Genomic DNA, 16,905 nt, shown 5'->3' with positions numbered 1-16,905 from the left:
CAAATATATCTATTTCAGTTCTAGGACTATCTTTGTCATGGGACTTTAATATAGATCAAGATAAATATTTGGAACAAACAAATTACTGTAGCACTTGTTAAGCCATATATAGTTTTTAACATACCATCCTATGTAAAACTTTGATACTTTTATTGTTTCTCAAGGGAGTAAATTTTTCCTTTAGAGAGGAAACTTGATTCTCTCTCTCTCTCTTTCTCTCTCTCTTCTCTTCTCTCCTTCTCTCCTTCTCTCCTTCTCTTCTCTTCTCTTCTCTTCTCTTCTCTTCTCTTCTCTTCTCTTCTCTTCTCTTCTCTTCTCTTCTCTCTTCTCTTCATGTCTTCATGTTTTCCTGTATTTTCTACCTTCTGCATTGCTGGCACATATTTGTGTAGGGCCACAGATTTACTAGGACCATCCTCACAGTCCTCAGGAGGAAGCATCATACTTTCTGCTCTGATCTGTAACAAAGCATCCTTCTCCTGTGTTCCTTATGACTCTCAACTTTTGTTGAATATGTGTTTGTATAATAGGGGTAGAATCAAAATGTGTTAAAATCTTATTTAAAAATAAAACAAAGCCAAAAGAAAACCCCTAAGATTTGCAGTGAGCCTAGCAGTTGTAATCTGCTGTTGCTACTTTCCTCTAGATTTCATTTAGTTGATGCAGGAAAACACATTAATCAGTAAGATTTTGTTACCCCATGTCAGGAAAAAAAAATCTGTGACTTAGGTTGGGACTTTTATGATGTGCTTATGTCAACTTAAAAATTAAATTTCTTGACCCAGGGATATAGCTCACTGGTAGATTGCTTGCCTTGCATGTATGGAGCACTGGGTTCAATCTCTGACATTACCAGAAAGAAAAAGAAAAATCAATCACTAGTATGTTTATGAGTAATAATATATTTTAAGATGACCATAGTGCTGCATTATAAATTAATGTAGCATATGTGGTTCTCAAACCCCGTCTGCTATGGGTCATTTAGGATACTTTTTAAAAATAAAAATAATCTGCGACTGTAATGGATACAGTGGGTAGTATACTTGCCTTGCACACAGATGACCCGGGTTTGATTCCCGGCACCCCATGTGGTCACCCAAACCCTGAAAAAGCGAAAAACAATACCTAGAAAACAAAATATTCTCATCCCTTTGACCTTAAAAATTGTTACTGGAGGAAATGCCAGTTTGCAGTTTAACCTGAATCATAGGTTATCCTGAGGTAAACTACTATGATGAAAGCATCACTGTATCACTGTCATCCCGTTGCTCATCAATTTGTTCGAGTGGGCACCAATAACATCTCTCATTGAGAGACTTATTGTTACTGTTTTTGGCATATCCAATACACACAGGTAGCTTGCCAGGCTCTGCCGCGCGGGCTCGATACTCTTGGTAGCTTGCCAGGCTCTCCAAGAGGGGCACAGGAATCAAATTCGGGTCGGCTGCGTGAAGGGCAAATGCCCAACCGCCGTGCTATCACTTCAGCCCATGATGAAGGCATAGACCTAGATATTAGATATAAGAAAATGTCTGTTGACATTGGTGGAAGTGGACACTGGTGAAGGGATTAGTGTTGGAATATTGTATGATTGCAACTCAAATTATGAATAACTTTGTGACTATGTAAATCATCATAATTCAAGTTTTTAAAGGGTGCTGGCATGAGAGTACAGTGGGTAGGAGTTTTGCTTTGCACGTGGCTACCTGGGTTCAATCCCTGGCACCACAATGGTCCCCCGTGCCTGCCAGAAGTAGTCCCCAAGCGTTGAGCCAGGAGTAAGCCCAGAGCACCAGCCAGATGTAGACCAAAAACAAATAAGCCCCGCCCCCCCAAAAAAAATCACTGAATGAAAGAAAAAATGTTTACCAGTCAAGCAGTTTTTTTTTTTTGGTGAACAGAAGTATTATTTATGGAGTTTTGTGTAAATTACATTTTACTGATTATAAAACATTTTATGTAACTATTCTTAATAGTACACAAGAGAGATGCCGATAACTTATTTTGTTAATTAATCTGGTTCTGTCTCCAACTAAAGCTTTAAAATGCATTGCATCAGATGATCATGCTACTTTATAAAAAAATTACCCTCTATCATTACATCCTTAGTATTTAATATACATAGTACATTACAAATGTTAAAGCTAGTGTTATTTAATGAAAGGTTCCTGCTATAGAAATTAGTATGTGAATGATACTTTTAGTAAAAATACTTTATATAATCAGAACTGTACAGAGAGGATCCTCTTGCATTTTTTAGTTCAGTTTGTAATTAAAATTTATTGAAGCAATGAATATGCTATTGGATTTTTACTACATACTGTGTTGAAACTTGGTAATCCAGGATTTCTCCACCCAGTGCATTAAATCAGGCAGCCCCAAAGGGTCTTGGTAGTCCAGTGTTTATAACATCCTTCTTTACCTGCTAATCGACCTCACTTCCTGGATTTCAGTCCGTCTAGTTATCAGCTAACAAAAGAACAGCTTTTGGTTCCTGCAGACGCAGTGAAAAAAATAATCATGAGAAAGAAATCCACCTTATGCCTTCTTTTTTGTCTGCAAATATAAACTCAGCCATCATACAGCTAACAGGTACAGAGAGGGAAGATACGAGCTCTTTCATGGGAAGAAATTACAGAGAAAATGAGCATCATTTCTCAAGGTTTTTATTTTCCTGATCTACAAGTGATGCTGCTGTAATTCTAGCTGCAGTTTTTACCGATCATTCACCACTCAGCAGCTGGTAGAGAAGTAAGACTGCTTGGAAACCACCTGCAGGGCTGCAGAGATGAATTACATTTTCGGAAACAACACACTTCTGTACTCTCGTGCCAGTCGAGGAGGCAATACTAGCTCTAGCCATGGCTCAGTAGGCCCAAAGCAGAAACACTGGGCAAAAAAGGGCTCATCAGATGAACTGCAGGCTGAGCCAGAACCTTCACGCTGGCAGCAGATAGTTGCATTTTTCACTCGAAGACACAGCTTTATTGACTGCATCTCGGTAGCCACCAGCTCCACCCAGGTAATACCACTTGTTGAAATTATTTTGATTTGTGTTTGTTTTGCAAATATGTTAGTATAGATTTCCTAGGGAAAAAAATGTAGTCTGATGCCCTGAAATCTTCGATGCGTAGAAATGTATGTTTTCAGTCCCTCTCTGCAGGTCTCTAGCACAAAAGGGGAAACAAAAAATATTTTCCCTTTTGCTCTTATGTAATGCCAAACAAAACAATCTGAGATTCTGTTGAATGCTTTCTCTGAAAATATAAAATCACAGATACTTAAATTAAAATGTTAATAATGTTTTTTATTTTTTTAAACTGTTAAATGCTATAATATTTGATCAAAGAAAATACCTGGCTTTTAAGCTTTTGTGTATCATAGATGACCTTAGGGAGATTTTTTTAGTAAAGAAATATTTTTGTTTTCTGATATTTGAGAATGCAGTAGATTGCATTCAGTTGACTATTGTATATTCTGATATCTTAATGTCACACTAAATTATGCTTTCTTTTTTAAAGAATTTAATGGATATGTTATCTAGGGTTAATTGGAAAGCAGTAACTTGTATAATTACATGGTTATAGGACTATTTCTTTATTCAATAGGCATTTTGAGAAGAGCAAACTAAAGAGTTTCCCTAGTTTTTAAAAAATAAAATATGTAAAATTAATCATAATTTGAGTGAGGCATAATAGGAGAGTTGGGGTATTCATATTTTTAGAAGATCTTAATAGCTATTTGTTTTGCTTTTTAAAAACTGAAAGGGTAAATGTCTAACTGAAAACAAGGAATGCCCATTGACAACAATAAAACTTAAATTAGCAAAATACATAAATATGCCTCGGGTTCTACTTAAAATCATCTTTTTTAAAAAAAATAACTAGAAGGAGTATAAGTATGAACTGTCAGAAGCTTCATATTTCTGGCTACTGGAATTATTTTTTAATAGTTTCGATTTTTAAGATGCCAGGTTTCTTAAGTAATTTAACTTTCTTTGCTTACATTTTTGAGAGAGACAGAATTATAGGACTAGGAAGATTAAGTCATTTATTATTTTTATGTGGGCTCTGAGATTATTTATATTCAAAACTTACCTAGAGGCAACAGTTGATTTAACTATTAAATTGAGAATTGCCCCAGGAATTTGACTGACTTGATTCCGACTATTACATATACCAGACCTGAAAGCTTGGTATTGTTATTCATTGTAGATTTATATTAAATGATATTTTAAATTGTGAATAAGAAAAATAAGGAAACTACACAAATACAAATATGTATATAAGTATACATAGGTAGCTATCTAAATGCACATTATATATGTATGTGTATACACACATATATTCTACCAATTAGCTATAATTCATACTAAGATTATGCAAATCAAAAGGCAAGCAAAATTTCATACAAAACTAATGAAGCCACATAATTTGACTTATAGTTGCTTTTAAGTTGAAACAAAAACTTGCTATTGTACAGCACTAAAATAGTCTAGATTTTAATAATAACTAAATTTGCGGTTTATCCTAGAAAGTCATTTAAAATTTATCTTTCTCCCTTTTGGTCCAGATCATTTGTGCATCATGATAAATGACATCGTTTTTATCTTTTAGACTTCTTTCCATTACTTGTCTTTTCACTACCATTATGTTTTATCTCTAGAAGTATAGACATTGGATTAAAGATTTTAACTTCCATTTCTCTGGCTCTAGAGCACAAGCATGCTATTTTTCTATTCTGTATATTTTTCTCACTCATTGTTGGATATTTTATTTATCCAGGTCTTTTGTTGTAAAACATTGCAGGTTATTTTTCCAATAAGATACAGGACTGGGATAGAACATCATATATTTGGATCTTAGTTGATAATAGAATGTTTTTATTTCTTCCACTCACCCATAGCAAGTAGCCCTAGAAGGATTTGTATATCGTCAAAAACAAGTGGATTAATGATACACTTTTTAATTTGTTGAATATATATTATCCTGTAAATACAGTAGTGTAATAATCTTTTGCTCTGTAGTTGGTGAATAGCAAAGGTGATTTTCAGTGCCTTTACTTCTCCATTGTAGCCATCTCTTACTCCACATTCCTTTTTTCTCCTCTCCACTGCTCTTCATATTCCCCTACTACACCATTATCTGAAATAGTCTTCTCTTGAGTTTGATAGCAAGATCTAATTCCTGTGATTATGTTGCATGGCATTAGTGGTTTGGAGAATTGTTACTAAGCCAGATTTATTAATTTGAAAGTTATTACTCTGATTTAATATTCCCTGAAATGTCCTCTGTAAATGAGAAGAAAATTTACCATTTTGCAGATTTGTTTGAATGCTTGCCTATTGGAGATATTTGTGTTCATAACGTTTATGTTCAAGGTTCTACTGTAATATCTGGAGCTTTGTAGAAAATCACTCATGCTTTTTCTGTGATAAGGAAGCCTTGTGGATATAAACTTCTGCAAGACCCTCAGTTTCTAGGGGAGTAAATTTAGCATATAGTTGGTGCTAAGTAAATGTCTCTGCAATTGATTTACTTCAGTTTTACTCACTTGAAACCTTGTTAGTTCATGACCTACCAACTGTGGCATCCAACCCCAAATCTTTTGGATGCCTTTGTTTGTTGTCTCTGTTCTCTTCCCTCCGAGATCGTGAGTTCCTCATGTAGCCCGTCTCTTCTTCCATCCCTTTTCTTTCCCCTCTATACTTCCTATTTTCTTCAAGCTGCACAAATTCCCCCTGTGCTTGATTTCCTCACCACTTTGATGCCCTTCCCGTAGGGATAACCATACAATTTTAAAAAGTGTTTCTTGTTTGTTGTTGGCTGTAGCCCAAAAGTTTGTCTTGGATTTTTTTCTTTTTGTTGCTGTTTTTAGAATATTGACTTAAGATGTATTTGTTTAAACTATTTTACTTTGGTACTGGTTTTTCATTAGGGCTTCATATTACTTTTATTTTTAACTTGGAATATTCATCCAGTTGTTAAAGGAGTTTACCTAGCTAACACCTAGGCTAAAAGTTGGATTTACTTAGTGATGTGGATAGTTTATTGATGATCATTGTATAATCCTGAAACAGTGAAATGGTATGAATGAATCACTATGAATATTTAGCTGATGTTCCTATATTTTGGGTTACTTGAAAATTCTTAACACAATTATTCAAGTAGGATTTCTCCTCACCCTGTTTTGAAGTGAGTTACTTGACATGGCTTTTCGAATTGGAGTACAAAATTTTTAATTTTGACAGGTTTCATTGAAATTAATTTAACATAACTTAAAATTTAATTTTGATACTAGCTATGTATCAAACTAGTTAAATGGTTTGCTTCTTAGAGAAAAATATAATATCCAAAATTCAAATACCGTGGGAAAATGGGATCTATCATAGTGACAGAGCTCTTGCCTTACATGAGTGAGGCCTTGGGTTCAGTTTGCATCCTACCAAAAACAACAGCAATAAAATACAGGAATACAGGTTCGGATACCCATGTGGACAAGTGTATAGGGTAACTTATAAAATGAATACTGGGGCTGGAGCGATAGCACAGCAGGTAGGGTGTTTGCCTTGCACACGGCCAACCCGTGTCCTGTTCCCAGCATCCTCTATGGTCCCCTGAGCACCACCAGGAGTAATTTCTGAATGCAGAGCCAGGAGTAACCCCTGTGGGTTGCCGGGTGTGACCAAAAAGCCAAAATAAATTAATAAAGAAAATGAATACAGTTTTACTTCATAGGTCATTGTCATATACAAAGAATTTGATGTCTAATACTATGCCTTTAATATGTTATTTAAAAAATAAAGATAATAGTGTCCATGAAACTGTTATGTTAAATGATTTAATACATGTAACCTACTTAGAAAAGTACCTTCCAGCTATTATTTTATGATACATGTTGCTAAACTGATAAATGTAAATGTATATAATTAGAACTATAGCACTTAGGGTAGTATAATTTATTAAGTTACTCAGTAAAGTGTTGACTGAATAAATTAACTCTAATTGACTGAACTATTTTTTAAGAACCGGGGCCCTCAACACATTTATTTGCACAATTTAAAAAAGGATCCTCAAAGATCACCTTAAATTCTTGCTTAGACTACCAGTTTATCTTCTGTCACCCCTCCCCAGTACTCTCTTCTGCAAATTGCATAACCAGACACCTAAATTAATTAATTATCCACCTCTTACTAAGCTCTTCCAAATATACCATCAAGGCTAATTTTATACTATATACTTTTAATCGTAATCACCACCAAAAAAACACAAAACTCTCCAAATCTTCTAAATTCCATTTATTTCCTATCCTGATGTGACTTGGTATACCTTTGACCTATTTTAAACTGCCGTTTATCTTTAATTTACCTAACTATTTTACTCTTTTCATTGAAATTTCCACTGTAATCAGCAGGATCTCTTTTCTCCTGAACATCTATGATGACTCCAATCATCCGCCCTCCTTTTTTGAGGGGGTGGGGGTACTCCTGGCAGTGCTCCACATTTGCTAGAGGCTCTGTTCTCGGGGATCGCTCCTGGCAAGTCTTGGGGAACATGTGGTGGTGGGGGTCAAGCCTGGCTCTGCGAGTGGTGCAAGGCAATCTCTCTCCCCCCCACACCTTTCTCCCTTGCACCCCCACCCTCTGCATGTTAGACAAGTGGTTTACCTTCTTCAGCCCATTTTCCTCTTTTAAAAACTTGACATTTGGGGCTGGAGCAGTAGCACAGCGGGTAAGGCATTTGCCTTGCACGAGGCCAACCCGGGTTCGATTCCCAGCATCCCATATGGTCCCCTGAGCACCGCCAGGGGTGTGAGTGCAGAGCCAGGAGTAACCCCTGTGCATCGCCAGGTGTGACCCAAAAATCAAAAAAAAAAAAGGTAAAAACTAGACATTCATGCATTAATGGGGCCAGAGTGATAGCACAGCGGGTAGTGTGTTTGCCTTGCACATGGCCGACCTGAGTTCAATCCCCGGCATCCCATATGGTCCCCCGAACACCGCCAGGAATAATTCCTGAGTGCAGAGCCAGGAGTAACCCTGAGCAACGGTGGATGTGACCAAAAAAAGCAAATAAACGAATTAATTAAAACTTGACATTCAGGGACTGAAGCCATAGTACAGTACGTAGGGCATTTACCTTGCACGTGGCCAACCCGGGTTCAATTCCCAGCATCCCATATGGTCCCCCGAGCACCGCCAGGAGTAGAGTAACCCCTGTACATCACCGGGTGTGACCCAAAAAGAAAAAAAAAATTCCCATTTATTAGGGCTGGAGCACAGCGGGTAGGGTGTTTGCCCTAGCATCCCATATGGTCCCCCGAACACCGCCAGAAGTAATTTCTAAATGCATGAGCCAGGAGTAACCCCTGTGCATCGCCAGGTGTGACCCCCAAAAAAAAACCCTCCCCCCCAAAAAAAACTTGACATTCATTCCCCTGAGAATACTGTATTTTCTTTGCTGTACACAAAATGTGAAACTGGCACATTGGTCTGTCATACTGTAGGCACCATGAAACCAGTAAGTGGAGTTGTCTTATTCTTGAGACTCAGTGATGATTCTACCCCTTCCCTCTTTAAAGGTAAACATCACTACTGTTCTTTTTTTCTTTTTTTTTTTTTTTGGAGCATTTTCAGCAGTTTATTTTTACAAACAATATAAAATAAATTATTTTGGTCTGCTTTGGGACAGGCATTGAGGTCCGGGATGGAAACACCCAACATGGTGATGGGAAGGTATAATGGTGATGGGATTGGTGTTCGAATATTAAATGTAGTCAAATATTGTGGACTACTTCATCAAAACAAAATAAAATTTTAAAAAATTAAAAGTTAAAAATTCTTTGGCTGTGGCAATAATAGTTTGTAGGGCATTTGCCTTGCATGCAGTCAACCCAGGTTCCATCCCTGGCACCATATATGTTCCCCAACCCCCTCTCTGCCCCAGGAGTGATCTCTGAGCACAGAACCACAAGTAAATTCTCTTATGATTTATCTATATTAAATATTCATTTTTATTTTTTACTCTGTGTAAAATTTTTATTTTTTACTCTATCTTATAGCCTACTTCTCCTCTGGGAGAACCTGGCAAACTACCGGGAGTTTCCTGCCCACAAGGGAGAACCTCGCAAGGTCCCCATGACGTATTGATATGCCAAAACCAGTAATAAGCTGGGTCTCATTCCCCTGACCCTGAAAGAGCCTCGAATGCAGCATCATTGGGAAGGGCGAGTAGAGAGAGGCTTCCAAAATCTCAGGGCTAGGATGAATGGAGACGTTACTGAGACTGCTCGAGAAATTCGACAATCAATGGGATGATGATGATGATGATGATGATGATGATGATGATGATGATGATGATGATGATGATGATGATGAACATCACTACTGTTTCATACTCCATTCCTAGCCATCTTCATCTCCCATCGCTCCTGCTTTGATGCTTTGAATACCTGGTTTACTATCTTTTCCTGCCTATTGTTTCAGTAATCATTTTTAGTGATGTTTCAGTATCTATGTGTGGTCTGTCCAGAATCTTGACTTGTCAATTCTTTGGTATCTTTACCTCTAGAGACCTTGGTTTTCTTTTCACTTGAGTGACATACTTAAACAATAATGTTTGAAATCTCATTAACACTGATAAACACCACAATCAAATGATTTGACTAATGCTTTCTTTCTGTTTACTTTCAGTACTAACTACTGTGCTTTATTTTTTCACCCTCTCAAGATGTCTTGCTCAGCCTTTTATCTGTTCTTCCTGTCCTCTCACTTCTGTCCTTGCCTTGCTTAAATTCCTTAAGGAATTCCTTTGGTCTACCGCATTTCATACACTTAACTCTTGCCTATCACATCATTGGTATGAGCCAGACTTGGCAAGGTTAATTGCAACTCTTCCTCCTCCACACCGGCTCCAAAGCTGTGTATTGAACTTCAGATACTTATTTCCTGGCTGTTATTCTCAAATGATGATCTTAGTCTGTATTCTAGGTTATTAAAATAGACGAACCATCTGTGTTTCTAACGTCTACTAGCTCTCACTTTAACTATTCAGGGATTTCTGAAATTATCTCTTCTCTTCATTGCCTTATGTATTTCTCTCTACATTCAGTTATTCCCACCAGCATACATACCTGCTAAATGTTGCTCATTTAAACAGCCACCAAGGGCCAGAGAGATAGGACAGGGTTTGTTTTGCATCAACCCATCTGGGTTTACTTCTCAAGCACCGCACACGGTCTCCCAAACATGGCCTGGGGTAAGTCCTGAGCACAGCTTGGATATGGTCCCCAAACCATAAAACTCTAAAATGTAAATCAATATATTTTTTTTAAAAACCAATACCTTTTTCAGGTATAGGTTGTCAAATCTAACAGTTCATTCTCATTCTTTGTTTTCTTTGACCCCACCACAGGTTTTCACACAGTTCACTGTTCCCTTTTTAAGTTTTTTTCTCCTTTGATTCTTCACAGTCCTTCCTACAACCTCAGTTTTCTTTGTCATGATATACTTTGTACTGCTAAAAGTTAGAGTGCCTCAGGATTCTGTTCTGGAACTTCTTACTTTGTATTCACATTTTGGTTAATATCATCCTGATTCATGCTTTAAATAACAAAGTATTTATATATTTAACCCAGAGCTAATTCATATTCACAAGATTTATGCATCTTTTTTTCCCACTCAGTATTTCCACTTGGATTAAGCATCTGAAAGTTAACATCAAAAGCAGATTGTCTAATTTTTTTGCTTTTCCCTCTTTATTCACTGGAGTGCTGAAGATAAAACCCTTGAAACCATACTCTATTTCTCTATCTTGCATTCCACACTTTAGTAGCTATTGATATTTCCAGAATATATTTATCATCCAACCTTCTTTTGGCCTTCCTCCAACTACTAATAAAAATACTTCATTTGTTACCTGAGCTCTGACAGTAAATATCTAACCTGTCTCTATTCTTTCTTTTTACCAGGCAGTTAATTCATATAGAATATAAATCAGGGGCCTGCATGATAGCACAGAGGGTAGAGCATTTGCCTTGCATGCGGCCGTCCCGGGTTCTGTCCTCAGCATCCTATGTTGTTTCCCGAGCACCGCCAGAGGTAATTCCTGAGTGCAGGCCAGGAGTAACCCCTGAGCATAGCTGAGTGTGACCCAGAAAGCCAAAACATAGATAGATAGATAGATAGATAGATAGATAGATAGATAGATAGATAGATAGATAGATAGGAAGATAGGAAGATAGGAATCTATATATATATATATAGAGAGAGAGAGAGAGAGATTCATATCAGTATTTTGTTTTTAGCCTGCCCATGGCTTCAAATCCAGTCTTTTTTTTTTTTTTACCATAAATCCTGTTTATCATACCAAAAGATCTTGTATAGTCTAGCCCTGATTGTGATTGCATTTCTTACTGGTCTTTTTGCTTATTCTACTGAGTTTATACTGACTTTGTTCTTATACCTCACATATATGGAGTATGTAGTCATCTCAAAGGCTCTCTTTGTGGTTCTGTCTGGAAATGTTAGATCATAGTTTATGTTCTTTCAGATTTCCACTTTTCCTTTCTAGGTGTCTTGGAGGGAGTGGAGGGGAATGGCTCCCAAGCAGTGCTCAGGAGTTTTGGGTACTCCACCAGTGGTTCCTAGCCAACGGGATCAGCATTTCAGTTGCAGGGGCCTGAGGATTTGTGCCACTTAGACCCTGCAGAGGTGCTGGGAACTTCCAGAGCTGCATCCAAAGATGTTTGGGGAACTGTGTGGTGCTGGGAATCAAACCAGATGCGGCATATGCTAGGCTTGCTATGTGGTTTTCGGTTTTGTAAAACCGAACTGCTTTTGTGCCACTTCCTGGATTCTTGCAGGATCCCTTTTTTCCCCAGCCCCATTCCATCTTTTAAAAATTGTTTTCCATAGCACTTAATGCAACCCAATTATTTATTGCTGTTCATTTATTTGTGTGAATTCTCCGCCAGACCCTTTGTGAAGTATGCATCACTCTTTATCTAAGGTTACAATAAACCTCTAACTCTTGATTATCTTCTTACACTTGTAGGAAGAAATGCACACAGATAAGGCAATAATTTTGGTTAAAGAGAACTACTTAAAATTTTTGTTTTGGGGCCACATCTAGTTATGCCCAGCTTACACCTGGTTCTGCATTCAGGGATCACTCATGGCGGTGCTTGGGGTATGAGGTGCCCAGGAATTAACTCGGGTTGACTTTGTGCAAGGCAAGTGTCCTACCCACTGTTCTCTCTCTCCAGTCTCTGTTTAGAATTAAAGTAGGACAAGAGGTATAAAAATAAACTTCTAGACAGAGATATGATACCCAATTTATAACCATTTAACTTCTGATTGTTGCCACCAACCAGCATATCTGAGTATTCACATAAAAATATCACTTGCAGCTGGAGAGAGAGAACTGTGGGTACTGCCTTGCAGGTGGCCAAACCCAGGATTGATCCCCAGCACTGGATATGGTCATATGGTCATATCCCGAGCCCTGCCAGAAGTGATCCCTGAGCACAGAGCCAGGAGTAAGCCCTTTCACCAAGTGTGACCCAAAAACCAAAATCAAAACAAAACCAAGATCACCACTTGGATAGACCTGACCTTTTAATCTACTTACATCTTGTACATTTGACTTCGTACCTAATGATATCAAATATGTATATCCTCATCGGTAAAGAATGAACTTGCATATATTCAGCAGAATGATGCATTGTTATTAAACTATAATAAAGAAAATAGAAGGCAGTTCTCTTCAGCTGTCAAAGTTAGAAATTACTGACTCTGATAGCAAGGTACTTTCCAGGAAAATAGGTAGCAGTAGTCTCCTTTGGGTATTGACTAACCAAGCAATCAAAGCTAAGGTTAAAACACTGTTGCATGGTAGTGAGAGACTAATTCATGGCAGAGAGTTTAAATTTCCTGTATAATCTTGAAAGATCAATACCATGATTCAAATTTATAAATTATTTCCTTTTGCACATGTGGAAATTTTTGTGGGGAACCTTAATGTGCTTCTCAGAAATGAGGTTAAGGAATGTTGGAGACCCAGTCATTTGTACAATAGGATACTTTAGAGAACCATAGAGCTGAAGATTAAATAAGAAGATATGTACAGTGTTTATATAATCATTTTTAAAATACAAAATTAATTGATCATGTGATTTAGCAGATTTGTTTTTGGTATGTTCCCAAATGAACTGAAAACTTGTATCTCCACGAAATTCTGTGCATAGATGTTTATAATATCCGTATTCATAATTTGCTAAAACTTGAAGGCAATTAATGTTTGTCATTAGGCATTGGGTTCAATGGATAAATAAATTGATATGATGATACAACACTAAATAGAAAGGATGAACCTTAAGCACATATTGTAAGTGAAAAAAATTCAACTGAAAAACTATATACTATATGCTTTCAACTATAAATAATTCTGGAAAAGGTAAAACTATTCCCACGTTTCTCTAAAAAAATTAGTGGTAGGGACTAAAGCAGGGATCCTAGAGGCTGAATAGCTAGGAAACAAGTAAGAGCCTTTGTGGGACAGAGAAATTCTTCTGTATGCTATTGTGATAGTGGGTGCTTATGGTGAAACTTGGTGACACCAATACAAGGGGCACAACACCAGAAATAAACCCGAATGTAAACTCCTTTGTCTTCTTCAAGATTCCATTATAGTTAGCCAGCTGTACAAATACACAGCTGTGCCTTAGCGGGGAGTTTGTGTAAGTCACGAGGCAGCTTGCGCTGACCACTCACTCTGCTGTGACTGTGAACCAGCTTGAAAAAGCTCAGGAGACCAAGTTGATTTCTTGTTGTATATTTGAGTGTAGTGTGGCAGGGGGCCTCGTCCTCAGGAAGCCACAGGGACCCCACCGGCAGTTGTCAGCAGTTGAACAAAGATGCAGTGCAGTTCAGCACAGGGCCTGCGGGGTTGGGCACAGCCCCGGCTGCACTGACAATCTCTGGGGGGCATGTGATAGCAGAGGCTGAACCCGGGCCAGGCTCGGTATGTGCCGACCGCCATGCTGTCTCCTGGCCCCAAAGTGAAACTTACTGCAAGTTCATTATAAGTAGGAACTACAAAACTTTCATCTTTGTGTGTATAGCATTTGTTAGATGGTCCTTTTAAAAAAATTCTTTTTTGGCTTTTGGGCCACACCCAGTGCTGCTCAGGAGTTACTCCTGGCTCTGAACTCAGGAATTGCTTCAGGCAGTGCTTAGGGGACCATATGGGACTCCGGGAATAAACCCCAGGTCAGTCATTTGCAAGGCAAGCAATCTAACTGTACTATAGGTCTGGCCCCAAGATGGTCCTTTTCTAAGAACAAATTAAGTTGGAAAAAGTTTCACAGCTGCATTTATCTATGTTGTTAATATATTCAATAAATTTTAAATTTAACCTTTAAAATAATAATAGTCCATATGTTTGTTGGTTCAGGTAGGAGATTTAACCTGTGCAGCATTTGTGATCTTTGCTTTTTAAGCAGTATATGTTTTTATGAGACTATTAGTCGTACTTCTCATAATAACTTTATCCAGAACTATAAAATCAGAAACCATAAGTTTCTCAAGAACTGTAGGACAAGATAAATCATGGTGATGCACTTGATAAATATTAGTTAAATGAATAAACTGTTATTTACATAATTTCATTTACCTCCTGTTACCTGCCAGAAAGTTTGATTTGACAATTTTGAATTTTCCAAGCCATTTTTTCTACAGAGCTGTGACTTAATATTTAACAAGTCTTAAGACCCAGAAGCTGGGCTGGCTCTGTGGCTTACAGCGCCTGCCTGGCGAGCAGAAGGCTGAGAGTTGAGCCATCTGGATGCCGCGTGAGCCGAGCCAGTCCTCACAGCCCCGCCGTCTAGGCATCCTTGGTGAGGAAGAGGAAAACCAAGCCTGCAGTAGAGGATTTTTGCAAAGCTCTTACTTATTTTATAATTTTTATTCTTGGGGCGGGGGGCACACCTGTCTTCAGGGGCTGTATCCAGCCTTGTGTTTGAGCTCACGCCCAGCAGTGCTGGGGGAACCGTATGTGCTGAGATTTGAACCCAGGACTCCCATATGCAGAGTGTGCACTCAGCCCACTGAGCATCTCCCCAGCCCTGAGATCTTGCATATTTCAAAAGCTCTCTGAAGTTTCTGAGGTTCCTACATTTTTTTCTGTACACGAAGAACTTAATTTTGGGGGCTGGAGTGATAGCACAGTGGGTAGGGCGTTTGCCTTGCACATGGTTGACCCGGGTTCGATCCCAGCACCCAGATGGTCCCCCGAGTACCATGAGGAGTAATTCCTGAGTACAGAGCCAGGAGTAACCCCTGTGCATCGCTGGGTGTGACCCCCCCCCAAAAAAAAACTTAATTTTTAAATATATTTTTACTTGGTGTTGTTTTCTTTAATACTTAGATACTTGTGCGTGCCACCAGTGGCTCACACTTGAATGTGGTTTGATAAAGACAAATTGCAGCACCGTTGTCCATGTGTTAAAGATTTTTTACTCTGTTATTCTCTGTTTCTTGGCGCTGATACAGACAACTGTTTCAGTCCTCCATTTTTATGTCAAAATTCAGAGGTTTTGGTAAAAGTAAAAATAGTAATACCAGACCATGTGGAGAACACTAGCCTACAATTATCACTTTGTTTAACAAACTTTAAACCAACTGATGTGATAATTTTATAGACATATGCAAATCAATCAGTGGAGATGGGACCTATTTTGTACAAGTGTAAACCAACTGCCTGTGACATCTGGAAGAGTGGCGTTTTAGGAAAAGCCTAAATACAACTGTCTCTAGATGATTTTAAAAGATAATTCTTTTTTATTCCATAACAAGCCCTTCCTACTCATTCTCTAATCCTTTATAAGGGCCAATTTGGTCCTGTTTCTGAATAATATTTTCAGGATTGTTGTAACTCAAGTGTGACTGTTTACTTAGCCAGCTCTGGAGTGTGACGGCAGTATTGTTTTTGTTTGTTTGTCCACCCAGAGGGGTACCTAGAGGGAACTCCTAGCCTGGTACACCCACAGTATTTGGAGTGCCCTGCTGGGCTGACGTCAAACCTGGCCTCCCTGCACTGAGCTTCCTCCTCTGCCCACGAAGGTGTTGCTGTGATGGGAAGAGACCACTCGATTACCTCACATATTTCTGCTTCCTGAGAAAAACAGCTGGAGGCTCTAATCTGGGATTTGAATCAAAATAGATCTCTGCCTTGTTTTCTGTGTTTAACTCTGATTAATCTAAGTAAAGCCATCTAAAGTATCAAAGGGTTATAAATTTAAGAAAGAAATCAGTTTGAAGGTGTTTTTGCAAATACCCAACGATGGAAATTACCCTTGTTATTGTTGTGGTCCAGAATTAATTACTGCTTTTTAAAGTGTATTAGAGAACATAACCTGGGCAGAATGCCTTTCCTGCCCAGTTCATTGTCTAATACTGCGTACCATTAAGGCCTTGCCACTGAATCTGACTGAATAATTGAAGAAGTATATGCGGAAGGTCTGTGTGTTATATGCCAGGCATTAAAGAGAAACACACACACAGACTCTGCTTTTGTGATTCTTAGCACCTGGTACTGGTGTTCTCAGCACAGGCAATCTGATGCTTCTATATTTAGGGGGCAGGAGGCAGGTCTAGTTTGGTCTAGTTTGGTTCCACTCCAGAGAGTGGTTTTCAGATTGCTGGGAGATGGAATGCTGAAGATGGAATGCTGAAGAAGACACTGTTCAGTGCCATGTAGAACCTTACACGGGAAGCTTCAAATTCTAAAGTGAGGGGAAAACAATTTCTTGGTTGGGTTGGTTAGTTTGAGGGCCAGACCCAGTGGGGCTATGGGCTTTGCTTGCTCCTGACTCTGTGTTCAGGAATCACTGGGTGGGGAGGGGTTT

The 16,905-nt window shown here is 38.5% G+C and overlaps 1 protein-coding gene across 25 annotated transcripts in view; it reads left to right on the top strand.

Moving 5' to 3' along the window:
- The window catches only part of DLG1 (discs large MAGUK scaffold protein 1), a 185,107-nt gene that overhangs the window by 67,772 nt on the left and 100,430 nt on the right, over nt 1–16,905 (top strand). For 2 of the 25 annotated variants that reach the window (XM_055124464.1, XM_004602980.2), the window contains exon 1: nt 2,484–3,022. The exons of 19 other annotated variants lie outside the window; for them this stretch is intronic. In XM_055124464.1, the coding sequence (XP_054980439.1) occupies nt 2,789–3,022 (234 nt within the window). In that variant the 5' untranslated portion in view covers nt 2,484–2,788. Of the gene's footprint in view, nt 1–2,480; nt 3,023–16,905 lie in introns of those variants that run through there. 4 more of the 25 variants (XM_004602982.2, XM_004602981.2, XM_055124459.1 and 1 more) reach the window with 3 other exon arrangements.

The sequence above is a fragment of the Sorex araneus genome, chromosome 2, assembly GCF_027595985.1.
Source record: "Sorex araneus isolate mSorAra2 chromosome 2, mSorAra2.pri, whole genome shotgun sequence".
NCBI lineage: Eukaryota > Metazoa > Chordata > Mammalia > Eulipotyphla > Soricidae > Sorex > Sorex araneus.
This window is presented reverse-complemented; position numbering and strand designations above follow the sequence as displayed.